At 48.8% G+C, this 14565-nt stretch overlaps 1 protein-coding gene across 1 annotated transcript in view; it reads left to right on the forward strand.

Moving 5' to 3' along the window:
* The first annotated feature begins 301 nt into the window (after nucleotides 1–301).
* Nucleotides 302–14565, forward strand: part of LOC141949124 (hydrocephalus-inducing protein homolog) — an 88165-nt gene continuing 73901 nt past the window's right edge. The window contains exons 1-5 of the mRNA XM_074882356.1: nucleotides 302–421; nucleotides 1573–1698; nucleotides 3335–3454; nucleotides 5711–5845; nucleotides 12663–12862. Of these exons, the coding sequence (XP_074738457.1) occupies nucleotides 302–421; nucleotides 1573–1698; nucleotides 3335–3454; nucleotides 5711–5845; nucleotides 12663–12862 (701 nt within the window). The remainder of the gene's footprint in view (nucleotides 422–1572; nucleotides 1699–3334; nucleotides 3455–5710; nucleotides 5846–12662; nucleotides 12863–14565) is intronic.

The raw sequence follows: 14565 nt of genomic DNA on the forward strand, positions 1-14565 counted from the left end.
CCATCTCACTGTCAGCTGACAGATGAAGTTCATGAAAAGAAATAGTTGTGGCTCGTGGGACTGCACCCACAGCAAAAGGCTTTTTTGGCTCAGGGAATATTTTTATGGAGTTTTACTTCTATGAATCTTAACTCTGCCACTTAAATATGGTCTAATCATGAAACAGTGTGGGGCGGCCTTATGTTCTCCGCTTAGGAAGGATGCCACAGCCTGGAGACACAGGTGTATCCTTTGGGTCTGCTGTGAATGGGATTCTAGATTTTCAAAGTCTCATTGTTACACCTTCCAGGTTTGCCTAATCATGGCCACTGGGAAGATTCATCGGTCCATGGGATCCTCCAGAATGGCTGATGGACTCCAGAGTAAGGTGGCAGTACGTCGTTATCCGAAGCTGGTCAGAGAGGCAGAGCAGCGTGTGCCTGTAAGTACCTGCTGGGGGCTGGGTAGGAGCTGGGTTAAGGCTGGAAGCTGCCCCTGTCCCTCCTCTGCCTTCCCCTCCTGTTGTCAGGGTGCTGTGGAGCCAGGCACCACCTCCCCACCTCTTTGCTGCCGTGCTTCTGTTGGAGGGGGCTGTCATGGTGCAGTGGGGGGTGGACTGTGTTGCTTCAGGGTCAGGGTCTTGCCTGAACGTGCCAGTGGAGCCGAGATAAAGGAATTACTGGGCATTGCACGGGAACAGCTGAAGCACAAACGTGCTTCCTTCCGTCCTCTTTGCTGTGTGGGCAGTAACATCTTCTGTCACGTGGGCATACCTGCCAGTGCTGCCCTGGCCACACCGCTGGGCAGCTGGGCATGTGGTGGGCTGCTCAAACCGCCTGGAGTCTTGACAGGACACGACTGTCCCAGATAGAATAGCTTCCAAAAGAGTTGTTTCATGGTATCTCGTGTCCTGTGTGGAGCACAGATGCAGCCGTGCAAACAGCAGTGGATTCAGGGCGATTCCTCCTTCCCACCCACAACTGTCCCCTCTGCTGGCTGGAGCTCCCTTCACTGGAGGTGACCCAGTGCTGAGGCTCTGTCAAGGAGACATCTCTGTATCCTTCTGTGGAGGGGTCTGTGAGGCCAGAACAGAGAGAAAACAAGTGCTAATGGAAAAGAAATAACGAAAACTTGGACCCATTCCTCTCCACCTCAGTCTTGGCACAACACTGCTTTTCTGCTTTCCTCTGACTCACCCAGCAGTGCCATCTCCACCTGCGTGTTGGTTGTGAGCACTGTGCAAGGGTGGAGTTAGGGGATTTCTGATAACTCCTCCCCGCTCTCTTCAAAGGTCTCTGGCTCAATCCAGCAAAACTCAAGAGGGAACAAATACCCAAAGAGCAGAAATCCCCAAACATGTCACATCACCTCATGAAGGAGAAGCTAATGGGACAGAGCCACTTGCTTAGAGCGTGTGTATTCCTCTCTATATCATTAATTTACTGATGTTAAATATTTCAGCTGGTAATTTACGGGACTTCCAGGACTATCCTAGTGGCTGTGATCACAAATTACTCATCAGTGGCACTTGAACGAGAAAGTCTTTCTGTAGAAAGGCATTTCTGTAGCTCTTGCTGGTGTTTTGCATTTCAGCTGACTCCCTCTGCCTTCCTGAAGGAGATGTCTCTTACCACCAAGCAGAGGCTGGCCAGCACCCAGGAGATGAGGCGGCCCCGGATTACCCAGCTTCTAGACATGGGTGAAGCCTCCCATCACAAGGTAGCCTTTTCCTGCCCTTTTCCTTGCTGCTTGATGTGACATTTGAAGAGGGTGTGAGTTTGTGACAGGCGTGCCTCCGGCTCATCTGAATACCTCAGTGACTAGGGCCTGTTGTCTTTTCAAACTGCTGGTGGTGGTGGAGTTCCTTCTGCTGGGGAAAGGTAGAACGTTTTTCCCTGGTGAGAGGTTGGAAGTCCTGATCTGCACTAAGTCAATATAAATAACCTCTGCTGAAGTTGGTGGGTTTTGCTGGAATTTAGCTGATACTGGGGGAAGGCTGGGGCAGGCCACAAGGGCTCAAGCTTGCCATTTTCCATCCTCCTGGTGAAATAGCCACCTCGTGCTTTGGTGTAGTCACTGTCAAATGCTTGGGGTCATGGGACTCCCTCAACGGTGGCAGCATTGCCCCTTGAAGGCTGAGGGCCTATAGAAGTTACTCGAGATTTAACAAAACCAAGTGCATTAATGTTTTGGGTTGGAACAATGTGTGGGACCTTTACAGGGTGTTAGATTTTGCAGGCTGCCAGATATACAGGGGAATGGCCCTGGGCAGAGGGGAGTGGAAGTGCGTTCTCTGGATCAGTGGTTACTTAGATGTATGTTTAAGCTGCTTTTCTCACAGGACTGCTCACTATAGCACACAGTCCAAATGGGTGGATCGCTGAGGTAGGCTGTTGAGTGGAAAATTGCCAGCAAGAGACCTGTAACCAATTGGTTAAGGATTGCCCTAGGCAGCACAGGAGGCTGGGAACGCATCAGATGAGCGCACACATAACTGGCAGCGTGCTGCAGGCACGAGCTGCCGTGTGAGCGTGGCTCCTGTGGAGCAGCAGGAGGCCTGCCTGGGTCTTTTGAGTGGGAACAGTGCAGCTGGGAGAGGGGAGACAAAGCAGGGAGGAATTTTCTCAAGTATTGCCTCTGCTCTGTGAACATTTGCTGTTTGTGTATAGTTTCAGACATGCTTCTGCAGTGGTATTAAATGAAATGGCAATAATGGAATACAATAAAGCATCTATTTAAAGCCTGTGGAAAAAGGAGATACCAAGTCCAGTCTTACTGAAGTTGCCCAGTAATGCTGAGAAAAGAGCTAAACCTTACCACTATCCAGCATTCACCTCCTTTGTCTTTTTCCCAACTACTGTGTTACCTTCTTTTTAGCCTTACCTCCTCTGGTAGTGTTGTCTTCTAACTGGTTTCTAGGCTCTCTATCAAAAAAGATATTTAGGGATGTGTGGGACTCGGTCTCTGTCTCAGAGTAAAGATCATCCCAAAATTGTTTCCCATGGAGTCTCGTGTAAATTCTTGGGTTTCGCCTGCTCCATGAGTGCTCGTGGCTCTTCCAGGAAGTGCTCTTGGAGCTGTGTGACCACCTTAGCACAGGGCTCTGCTGGCAGTAAGCGCTGCCTTGCATTCTGGAGAAGGAAACCTGGAGGAACACCCGCCAAAAGAGCTTCTTAGCTTGAGCTTGAACTTTTGATCAGCTCAGAACACAGGTGGGGAGCTGTTTCCCTAGCGTGAGCTGCGTGGACATACTCACCAAGAGACTGTACTCCACTGGAGATCGGTGTAGGATTCTTTCATGAATCTTTCTCCCAGCAGCTGACCCTCCTCTCACTGCTCTGTCTTGCCTCTCCAGTTCTCAGCAGTTGACCTGGAACAGAGCTTGTTTCAGCCTTTTCCTTCAGAGGTGGTATTTCAGAACTACGTCCCCTTCGAGGTCTACGAAGTGCCACTGATTCTGAGGAACACTGACAAGGTAAGTGGTGGGATGCGGAGGTTTAACACTGTGCTGGAAGAGGAGAGCAGAGTAATTCCTGTGGTTTACAGCATAACAAATTATCTGCTGCAGCACAGCACACCCAGAATAAAATGTCTCACCACCTTTATTCTGCAAGATGGTGGAAATCTTCCCATGCTGGGGATTCTCCCCTTGATTTTGGCCACGCATTGGTGGTATGTAACGCAAAGGAGCTTTTCTAGTCGGCGTCCTTCCCCTTGAAAGCCCTGGATTGATGGGAACGTTGAGGGTTGTACAGTTCTTACCTGCTCTCCTGCTTTACCTCGAGTGTGCACCATATGCTGGTGGCTCCCTGGTTAATCTCGGTTTCTGGCAGGGCACCTCTGCCTCTCACAGCCTGTTTAGCTGCCTCTGTGCAGCTCACTGTCAAGGCCCAGAGCTTGAGCCTTCTCCATGCTGGAGGAAGTTATGGTTAGTGGCATTATCACTCCAGGAAGGGTGTTTTGAAGCAGCAGGGGAAATGGACTGATTTAGCAGAAGCAGTGGGAGGCCTTTAGGTGCCACTTTAGGCTCCTGCTGAGCTTAATGCAGTTCTGCTCAGGTTTTTCTAAGCAACGTGGCTCTCTGCTTTCCCTTTGGAGAACCACAGCACATCCAGAGTAATGTTCTCTTGAAGGTCTCCACCTTTACTTGAAAAAATTGTGATCGTTTTGAGATTTCCCAGGAGAGTTGAGAAGGGAGAAGTTGAAAAATGCCAGCAATGTTGTTGCACTGTAAAGAGGAAAATTGAGACCTTTTGAATTTTGGCAGGGGAAACGTTTGCTTCAATGAGGCATGTGCCAAGAGCAGCTGGTGGGAAAAGGCAGGAGGGAGGAAAGGAGCTGAGTGGGAAAGTGCTCTGGGAGAGAACATTGTACACGCAAGGGTTTCTCTTGACATGTAAGAGTAAGTGTGCTGGAAGCAGAGAATGTTCAGAAAAAGAAAGGTGTAATTAAAGATACTGTTCTGTAATGAAGAGTAAGATGTGTACGTGAGAGGAGGGCAGGACGGGCAGAGGGAAGTGTCCCTGAGAGCACGTGAATTAACCCCCCCTCCAAATCTACCAGTCTTGTTGGAAAACAAACAAGTGGACAAAAAAAGCTGTCAGGGCATGTTGCAGGTGGGGGAACAGCAAGAGAAGTCAGAGTATATTCTGAGATAACAGGTTTTGACAGGGACGTGGTTGGAAATGGAAGACCCTTTGGCAAAGACAGTTGCAGGGTGGTCCCTCAGTTATTCCTGGAGAGTCCTGCGCCATTCCTGGCCTGGCGTTTAGCTTGGGAATACTGGAAAGAGCAGCGTGGGTGCCCCTGTCCAAGGGATACCATTCATGGGGTCCACGCTGATTCTGGGCCCTGGCAGAATGGATTCCATCCTGGTGTATTAGGTGCATGTACCTCTGTAAGGAACTGAAGGAATTGATGCCTCAAACATTCATCGACAGAGAAAACCTCCAGGACAAGCTGTGGCCTTTGTGATTAGTCTAAGGAATGTCACCCGAGGGAGCAGGAGTGTATGGAAGGCTGCACCCCCCACTCCCTTGCAGTTGTACTGACAAACTCCTTATGTGGGCCTCAGAGGGGGGAAACTGAGTGGAACCGAAAGTTTCCCCTCAAGCACAAAGACCGCTAATCCCTGGCTGCACTGTGTAAGCCCGGTACTGTGTGGCTCTATTGTGTAAGCCAGACACCATGCTTGCCTTGCTAACAACTTCGTGCCTTCACCGTTGAAGGGGCGACAAGGCCTGACAAGAGGTGAGCATTTCTGCCCCAGAAGCAGAAGTATGTTAATCAGCTGATAAGATGAACTGAAACTTTGCTGTGTGTGCACCCACCGCCCAAGATGGTCGGACCTGAGACAACGCTGGATCCAGGGGTGCTGATCCAGATTTCTTTGACTCTCTTTCTCACCTTTCTACTGCTTTCCTTTCTTTTCTTTCTTACAGATTTATAAGAGATCACATTGCTTATTATCCTTTTCCAAGTTTAAATTGTTTTCTACTGCAAGTAAAACATTTTAACCGGTCATTTGGTGTTGTTTCACCTTAATTTAACCCAAGGGGATCACGGAACTGTTGTGACTTCCTGGGCTTCCATCCCAGGTTGTGACAACCTCAAGAGTTAAAAGTGCTTTGGAAAGGTGGTTAACACGGGATGTCCCCAGGGCATGGCCAGGTATTTTCTCCTCATGTTTCCATATGAGTGGCAAAATCATAGTTTCCTGTCTTTCCTGCAGGTTCCTCGGCTGGTGAAGGTTGTCTTGGAGACGTCGCCTTACTTCAAGTTGACCAGCCCCGGTGGTGTGTGCTGTAAGGTAGCACCTGGCATGTGTTCAACTTTCCAAATCCAGTTCACCCCTGAGGAGAACAAGGTGAGACTGGAGGTCCAGAGAGGTTGGTGCCTTCAGTGGAAGCTGAACCTGCAGGGCTGGATTCAGAACAGGGCATCTGCTGTGGGTTTTGAGGACTGTCCTGGTTCCAGTGGGGTTGCCCTGGATCTAGAACCGGGGGAAACTCTTTCCCCATGGTGAAGATTATGCTCTCATAGGCTGGAGTCTCTTATGCGTTTCAGACCATTTTTATCCTTCAGTGATGGAACATTTAATGTCATGTCTGCTGGTTTCAGAGATAAGAGAGTCTGCCGTCTGTGGTGGGGCGGCCTCCCAAGGTGTTGGTTTCTGGTATCTGTTCAGTGCTGTGTGATTATGGGTTTGCTCCACTAACGGTAGATACAGAGGTCTGTTTAAAAGGGACCTGTTATTTGGAAGACCCAAAGTGAGCCTGATCAGAGTGGGGACCGCCACCTTTGAAAACTGGAGTCACCTTAATGCCTAGCGTGTTGGACAAGGTAGCGAGACAGCGGAACATTATGTCTGAAGTCATCGCGGTTTTTACGCACTGGTTATAGCCCACAGCCTGCTGTGGGGTCTGCTCCAGGCTGTGGTCGGGCAGTCTGCAGCTGGTCCCCTCTTGGCACTGCAGGATGCTGTTAGCTGCTGCAGCAGGGACTGACGGGCTGTGCTTTCCCACCCTGCGCTTCCTTGAGCGTTCGCGAGGGAAGATGCACGTGGAACAGTAGGAAAATGGCAGGGTGGGGTGTGGATGTTTATCCATCTCTACCCAATGGTAGGGGTTTAATTATTATGGAAAATACTAGAGGAACAAATAGATCCAGAGAGCTTTTCTGTTTCCCATCGGGCAGCCACTTCCCTGCCTCACCCTGGACTGGAGCAAAGATGGTGCTTTTCCATCCCCTCTGTTTTCAAGCCTTGCAGCTGTGCTGTCCCTGAGGACACTTGTCTGTCTGCGATGCAGATGCGAGGCTGCGGCAGAGGGAGGGCTGTGCAGGTGGCAGGGAGCCAGCCTGGCACAGGCACACTGAGCTCTAGATGTCCCTAACTTGGCAGGAGGTTGTTGGGCTGCAGGTGGCTTTGAGACATCTGCCTGAACGAGCACGTACGGGAATAAACGGGCAGGTACAAGCTGCAGGCAGACACATTACCCAGAGCCTGCGGGGTGGCTGTGTCGTCATGCGTGTTACTGTGGTTGCTCTGTCAGCTGGCACCTCTTCCATGCCAAACACGCCATGCCTTTGCTTAGAGGTTTGCACATCAGTGCTGTGGCCCTGGCAGGTCTGATTCTCAGTGCTGTGGTGTGAAGGGTCAGTACTGTTATCTGGAGGCTTGTTAGTACAGAAGAATTTAATACCTGGCATGGAAGGGGGGAAGCATTGCAGGGAAACAAGGACAGGCAGGCTGAGTCCTTCCACCAGCATCCTGCTACCTCTTAGCACTGTTCTTCGCATGACTTTGTTGGAGAGGTGAGGCTAGGGGATAGCTTTGAGCCAGCAGATGTTTCTGCACCCAGCCAGAGGTACAAGATCTCTTTGGGCATACCTGCTTTTTCATCTTTCACTTGCTGCTTAGATATAGTTTAACACTTTGTCCTATCCTCAAACAGCATGGATATAGAAAACTAAAGAGGAAATGCCCTGTGGTCCCTAGCTCCCCATGCTTGTGAAATAATCTGTTCCTTTGGAGGGACTGAGAAATTATTTAACATTAATATTTAGGGTTAAAATTATGTTGTCCTAGGGCAGTTCTCCAAACTACCCAAGTGACACAAGAGCTTAATCTCATTGAAGCAAGTTTTGAAAAGTACACCGGTGCCTTCAAAATGTGATTTATTCATATTAATTAGTGTTCTTTTTGGGGGTGGCAGAGGTAAATTGGTGCCCATGAAGGGCAAAGTGCTGCTCTTCAAGTTTAGAGAGTCAGCAGAGCAACACGTGAACATCACCACAAATACAGGTAGGGTGAGAGAACCCTCAAGAACACCGATGTCCAATACTTTGTCCCTTGTCTTGCCCTTGAACTGGTGAGTGCATGGAGCAGGGAGCTCTGCCAGCGAGAGGTCCTGTGCACAGCTCCAGTGACACTCCGGTGGTTTCTGCTGCACTGGGGGTTGTGCAGGGCATGGGCAGAGGGATGCATGCTGCTCAGCGAGGAGCACGTGGGGATTTATACAGCAGAGTCAGAATTTTGTACGAATCGAACATTTTGTCTCGTACTTGATGGAGTGTGGGCCAGCGAAGTACCAGAGCGCTGTAGCTCAGCTTGAAATGTGTCACTAGTGCAGTCAGGAGGTGCACGGCACCTTGAAAACCCCTTAGCAAAGAGGCTTTGGGAAATGGCTCTGTAGAGTCACCTGCGTTGGGCTTGCAGTGGCTTGCATGCAGAGTACCTGTGTGTAGTTGTGGAAGGCTTACGAGTGCTGCCTTTGAACAGCCTCTGCCCCTCTGCTGCGCCATCATCTGCAGGGATGGTGGATCACCCAGTGAGCTGGGACGCAGGTACAAGCCCCTCTGCCAGGGCTGGGCAGTCCTCCTGCTGTGGAGTTGGTTTGAATCTGTTCTTCCCCGGGGTCAGTCTGAATTCAGCGAAGTCACTCCTGATTCAAGGGAGTAAAATTGCGGCTAAGCCCTAAATAAAAGGACCGTGTGAGTCGTTAGTGGCTGAAATGCCATGTGCCATGGAGCGCTTGCTTGAAAAATGAGCAGTATCCTATTTTCTTGCAGTCATTTGGGAATGTGCCACAGGATTGGACTGTCAGAAAGTAAATAAATAGCTGACATGTCTCTCTGTTTATTGGCACTTGCCTTAGAAATAAGAAATGCTAATTTTTCTGTTGGGCAATGTTTCCAATTAGTTACTCTTGCTGCTTCTGATGTACACATTTCTGTTTTAGGGCTTCAGCTGCACGGTGTGGGTGTTCTCGTGCCACCCTGTGTTCGGGTGTCCTTGCATTATGGTCTGACAGTCTCTGTCTAATTGGAAACCATTGTGGAACTGACTGGCAATAGACAGGAATACATTTGTGGGTGTCCTTTGGCTTATTAATAGATTATCTTAAAGGAAGAAGGAAGCAAGAAGCATATAAATACATAGCACAGCTTATTCTGTTTGTCCTCTCGCTCTTTTCGCTGTAGCAATACAATATATTCAAGCAATACAAGTTCAGTCTGTAAGGTTTGCCAAATTCATTACTGATGCTCAGTGGAGACTGAATTAATGCTCATTAATATGAAATATGACAGGCTGATGAGTTATTGCATTACTGAAATTAAAATTCAGTCGGGCGCTGTTAGATGTTTGGTAGCACACAGAAGCTATTCCAAGTACACTTTTAAGATGACTTTTGCAGGGAGGAAAGGGGCAGAAAATCAAGGCAAATGGCCCTGCGCAAAATGAACCTGGAGCAAAGTGACCGATTTCAAAGCCTCCTGTGAATTGGTGGCTGAGGAAGGCAGGAGAAGGGCCACCCCTTCTCATGGGAAGCTGTCTTCACCCTCCAGTCTCTCCTCTCTTTTCATGGCCCTTATTTCCCAGCCTTTATGATATCCTGGTTTCAGCAGGGAGCTTTCCCTGCTTGACTTGCTATGCTGCCTCGTGCTACAAGGATCTCTTCTTTGCAGTTGTCTGCTGCAAGGAGTTCAGTGAAGTGTTTAGGATTGGTTACGCAGGAAAACCAACACCTGCGTTTGCTGGTGTACTGGGCAGTTAGGGTTGCTGTCACTGTGACAGTAATTAATGTTAGCCTGCATTTGCAAAGAGACTGAAATGACACCTCTGAGACACAAGCAGTTCTTTAATTTCATTGGGTGCGAATTCAAATGCCAGTGGGGATACTTTGCAGGCCAGAGCTTGTAACTTATTGCTTCTGGAAGGTGAATAAGAGAAGAGGAACCATTGTACAGTGGGAGGTGTTTTCCTTGAAACTGGGAGAGGAGTTGTGGGAAGGATGAAGTTGTATTTTCATGAAAATCTGTAGACTGAACCTGGTGGGTCTAAAAACAATCTTTAAAGCATGGAAGTGATGCATCCTCTCTCACCCAGGCATGCTTATTTAGAAACCTGGTTTGAAACCGTCTAAGGGTTTGCAGTTGCAAAGTAAAACAAGGCTGTAAACTGGTTCCAGCTGTACCCGCAGACTGTAAGCAAGTGCCTAGCCGAGCTGGTAACGCAGGGCAGTGCTGCAGTGGAGAACTGCAGCCTGTATCTCCCCCCGAGGGAGGGTGATTCAGCTTGCAAAAGCTCACGGGACTGTGGGTTCACAGCAGCCTGAACAGCCAGCTTCTGCCTCGCACCCCTCTTCCCTTGGCTTTCCCCCCGTTTGGCCTGAGGCTGCGTTCAGCTTGGTGCAAGGTCCCATTCTGGTGGGTCACAGAGTGTGGCTGAAGGGTCAGGGCACTCTGAAGAGCTGAGTCCAGCCTTGTACAGGATGCAGCGTCGAGGGCGTCCCTGGAGAGGGGGCTCGGCACGCAACGTGCGTGTGCATGAATGGCGAGAGGCAACTTGCTCTCTCAAGGTCATGGTTGTCTCTGTGGCCAAATCCTCGTTGCTTTAGCCTTGCTTTCGTGTACCTGGAGAAGTCCCTTTCCTGGGGCAGGCAGTCCCAGTGCCCCTCCCGGCCCCAGAGCTGGGAAGGTGGCATGTGCTTGCTTCTGGGGGGGTTACACCTGGGGGAGGCATTTATTCCTTGGGCTCTTCTGTACATTGCTGTGGATCCACTTGCTCCTTAGCAATGACAGTGACTTGAAAATGGTTTCCTATTATTTCCCTTAAATACTTCCAACTGTTGAAGTTTCTTTTTTCTTTATCTCCCTGCTGATCTGAACTCCTTGCATAATCCTCTGTCAATCTGGCATCTGGGAGAGAGAAGTAAATATGGCATGCCAAGATTTAACAAGGCAGGCAGCTTTCAAGTGGATTTACAGTGCCTTTGTTACAGTAGTGTGGCCACAGTAACAACAACAACAACAACAACAAAGTAAATAGTATTCTTCATTTGCTAATGCAGTTTCTGAGGATCTAAACAGTCCAGGATGTGAAGTACCCAGATAGTAGGTGCTTTAAATTCACATGGGCTGCCCGTACCTTTTATTTTAGATGGCTTAGGCTGCAGGATTGAGTACAAAATTGCTAATTCAGAAAGGCTTGCTGAAGATTAAAGGCTCTCCTGAAATGTGATATTCAGTTCTGTAGGTCGTTTGCTGCAGTTTCCTTCCTGGTATTTTACTTTCCAAATACAAGAAGCAAAAGCCCTTCTGCACGGTCCGGTGTGAATATTTGATATGTCTAGAGAGAAAGATCTTTCTTTATTCTTTTTACATCTTGGCTGTGACAGCATCTGTTACAGCAACCTTAAACCCCAGCTGGTGGGTAGCGCTGGGTGTTAGTTGTTGTGTTAAAGCAGTAGCTCTGTGTCTGTGCCTCCTCTGGCTGCCGTAGGGCCCTTCCAGGCTTGGAGGGGGGCGGGTGTGGGAGAGCAAGACCCAAGCACAGAGGAATCTGAATCTGTTCTGGTTAAGAGAGTTTGTTGTGTGCAATTCCTAAATCAAATTATCTGCTTGCTGCTTCAACAATGATAAAAATATCAGACGACTTCAAAGCACCAAGGGAAAAAGATCAGGACAGCAAGTGAGTGATAAGATGCAGAGCTTCCATCAACTCATGGCTAAGAGAGCTGCTGGAAGTAATGGCTCCTGGCCCTGCTGCAACAGTTTTACTGGTGATTTCAGTGGGGGCAGGGGGTTACTTGCAGCACTGCGATGCCACACCGTCCATCTGGAGATGGATCTGCTCCTCCCTACAGTAAAATGATTTTGGTGATTTGATTTGCCTTCCTACTGCTGAAGGCCAGACAGCTGGGGGGACTGTCTGTCTCTTTTGTGAACAAGCCTATGCTGGGGAGTAGCACAGCTGAGTTTGCTGTGGCAGGGCTGTCCCAGTGTCTCCCATCTGCAGCTCCTGCTACCACCTGCCTCAGTCAGGCATGCTAACAAGGCATCAACCCTGCAGCAGAGAGGAAGCAAAGCTATTTCCCACGTCCCCTGAGGCTAGGTGAGCTGGAAAGGGAAACTGAGATTAGACACAGGAAGAACTCTTAAGTCTAGGGTAGAGCTGGAATAGGCTGCTGAGGGCAGGGGTGGAATTGTTAGTGCTTTTAAGTACTTGTCAGACATCTTGCAAGAATAGTTTGGGTGTAGAGCTGAGCCAGTTCTGGGGTGGGGAGATAGATCAGATAGCTTTTTAAGGGTGTGTGTCCCCAGCCTTGTCCCTATAATGCTCTGGGAAGGGGTGGGAAATACACACTTACCCTGCACTCACCTGACATTAAAACAATTCCCTTGTCCAGCTTGTTAAATATTTCACCGAAGACTGAGTGTTGGTCAAGCATGTGGCAAAGTCCTTTTGAAAATGCACCTGAGCGTCCCCTGGCCAGCGTCAGTGATGTCGCCGCGTTGCTGGGATTGGAGTTAGTGCTGTGGCACAACTGGGTGCTTAGTGGAGCCTTTGATCATCTGCGGTGGTGATCGAAGCGGGTTCTTGTTACTGCTGTAATCCCTTCCATGAAATTGCTCTATTTTGGTGCCTCCGAATCAAAGTATCAGATAATTTTGTCTGGTTCTGCCAGCTTGCTGTGAAAGCAGGTGAATCAATGGGATTGTTTCTTCTTTGCAAGTTAACAGCCCTGTTCAAGTCACGCTGCAGGAATGAAAGGTCACTAAGGTAAAAAGTCCTTTGACATTGCTGGATGCTACTGTTAGAGTCATAGAAAACAGCAGTTTTTCTTCTGCCATGGGATGGTACTGAATGCACTGTGCTGAGATTGTTTCTTTCCCTGCAGGATTATTTCTACCAGCTCACCTGCATCACAGAAAGGGAAAAGTTTATTGTGCCAATCCGAGCTATCGGTGCCCGAGCTATCCTGGACTTCCCTGACCAGCTGAACTTCTCCGTCTGTCCAGTCAAGTACAGCTCCCAGAAAACTCTGCTGGTTCGCAACGTCGGTAACCGGGAGGCTCGCTACCGCATCAGCACTGAGAGGTAAAGGAGCTCGTCTTCTTTGTGCAAAACACTGTTGCATGATAATATGGTTGGTAACAACACGGAACCAGAGCATCTGAGCTGCTGTATTGCAGCTGCAGCTGGAAACGGGCAGGACACGTGGGGTTTGCTGTTGCTTATAGTGTTTAAGCGTGACGCAACCTTTGATAAAACTCTGCGTGCTGCAGCGAGGTTTTGTACTGCAGGGGTGTCTCCAACACAGCATCTCGCAAGAGTGGTTCTGTTAGATTGAAAGAGCAAATGAAGGAAGGCAACCTGGCTGCCCGTGGGCTGTGTAAGATGCTGCGTGGCAGGAGACAGCTCTGGGAGCTCGGTTCCTGTAGACCAAACGCATTGTCAAGAAATGGGCAAGCTGTGAGCTGGTGAGAGAGACATTTAAGAATTTACCAGCAGCTGTGTCTTTATTTGCAAGTGCCATTAGAGATCGTAGATCAAAGCAATTGGTATTGAGGCCCTGACAAGAACACTGTGGTCCAGGAACTTTGTTTTCCAGTAGGTTTGGTCTGGTCCCTGGGACCAAATATTAAGTAGAATGAGCTTTTAGGTGGAGATGAGCAGACACTGGCTTCAAAACTGCACCACAGCCCCAAAGCAGCATGCTAATGAGGGCACAGGCAAAAGATGCAGCAAGTGTGGTGCATGGGTTGGGGGCCTTTTCTTCTAGAGCTTTATCTCTCCCAGATTTCCTGGAGAGTGCTCGAATCTGTAAGGATCCAGCTTGCAACCTCCTGATCCTGAGTACCTTCTGAAACGGTTACATACCAGTGTCGGCCAAAGACACCCACGCTCTGGGAGGCTGCAAGCACGTGGTGTTCCGGTGGTCCCGAATCAAATGCCTGACATGAGTTGTGTTGTGGACAGCCTGTCCTGCTCCTTTTGGTCTCAGAAGACAGTCACCGGTTTCCCAGTTTGCTGAATGGGAGAGGGTGGTGCAGCTGCAGGGAGACTGGTTCAATTGGCTGATAATTCGTGGTGAGGTGCTTGGTCCCGGAGGTCTTGGTGTAGGAGCTGAGGTCAAGAATGCAGCAAAGACCAGTGGTCTGACTTGGTGCACCTGAGTTGCTTCAACTTCTTCTCCAGGAAAACAGGGCTCAAAAGACTGCTCTTTACTTTTCTCTTGTGAAACGTGACGGTTCAAGAGGAGCTTCCACCAAAGCCTGGCAGGGTATTTAAGCAGGCTTCTAGGATGCTATTTAAGGAGGCTGCTTCTTTTCCCTGTGGAAACACGTAGACAGGAACTTGTAAATCACTGCACAGTTTTCCTCTGGGATCTCCAGATCTAGTTGTTGCCACCAAAATAAATACTCAGTAAAAGTCTAGCATATTTTTGCAATGTACTCTCCAGCTCTTCTATTGAGTGATACAGCACATGTCGAATCCTGCTTGATACGGATTTTAAGAGTTTCTGAACTTCAGCAATTAAATATTTCGGTCCTGATTTGCAATAAAGAAATGGGAAGCATTGCAAACGTTTTATTTCAAACTACACAAAAAAATATTCTGAACAACTGGGTTGCATGTGTACAGGGATGGAAAGCTGGTATGATTTCCTTTGTCAGCTGAGGGCATCTGCCATCTCCTCCATTTCATTATGAACTTTTGAAAGCCACTTTGAAATTTTAAACAGATGATTTAAACCTTTGAATATAAGTAGCATTTTATTCTAATTAAGTTGCCCTGAC

Source organism: Strix uralensis, chromosome 13 (assembly GCF_047716275.1).
Source record: "Strix uralensis isolate ZFMK-TIS-50842 chromosome 13, bStrUra1, whole genome shotgun sequence".
Lineage (NCBI taxonomy): Eukaryota > Metazoa > Chordata > Aves > Strigiformes > Strigidae > Strix > Strix uralensis.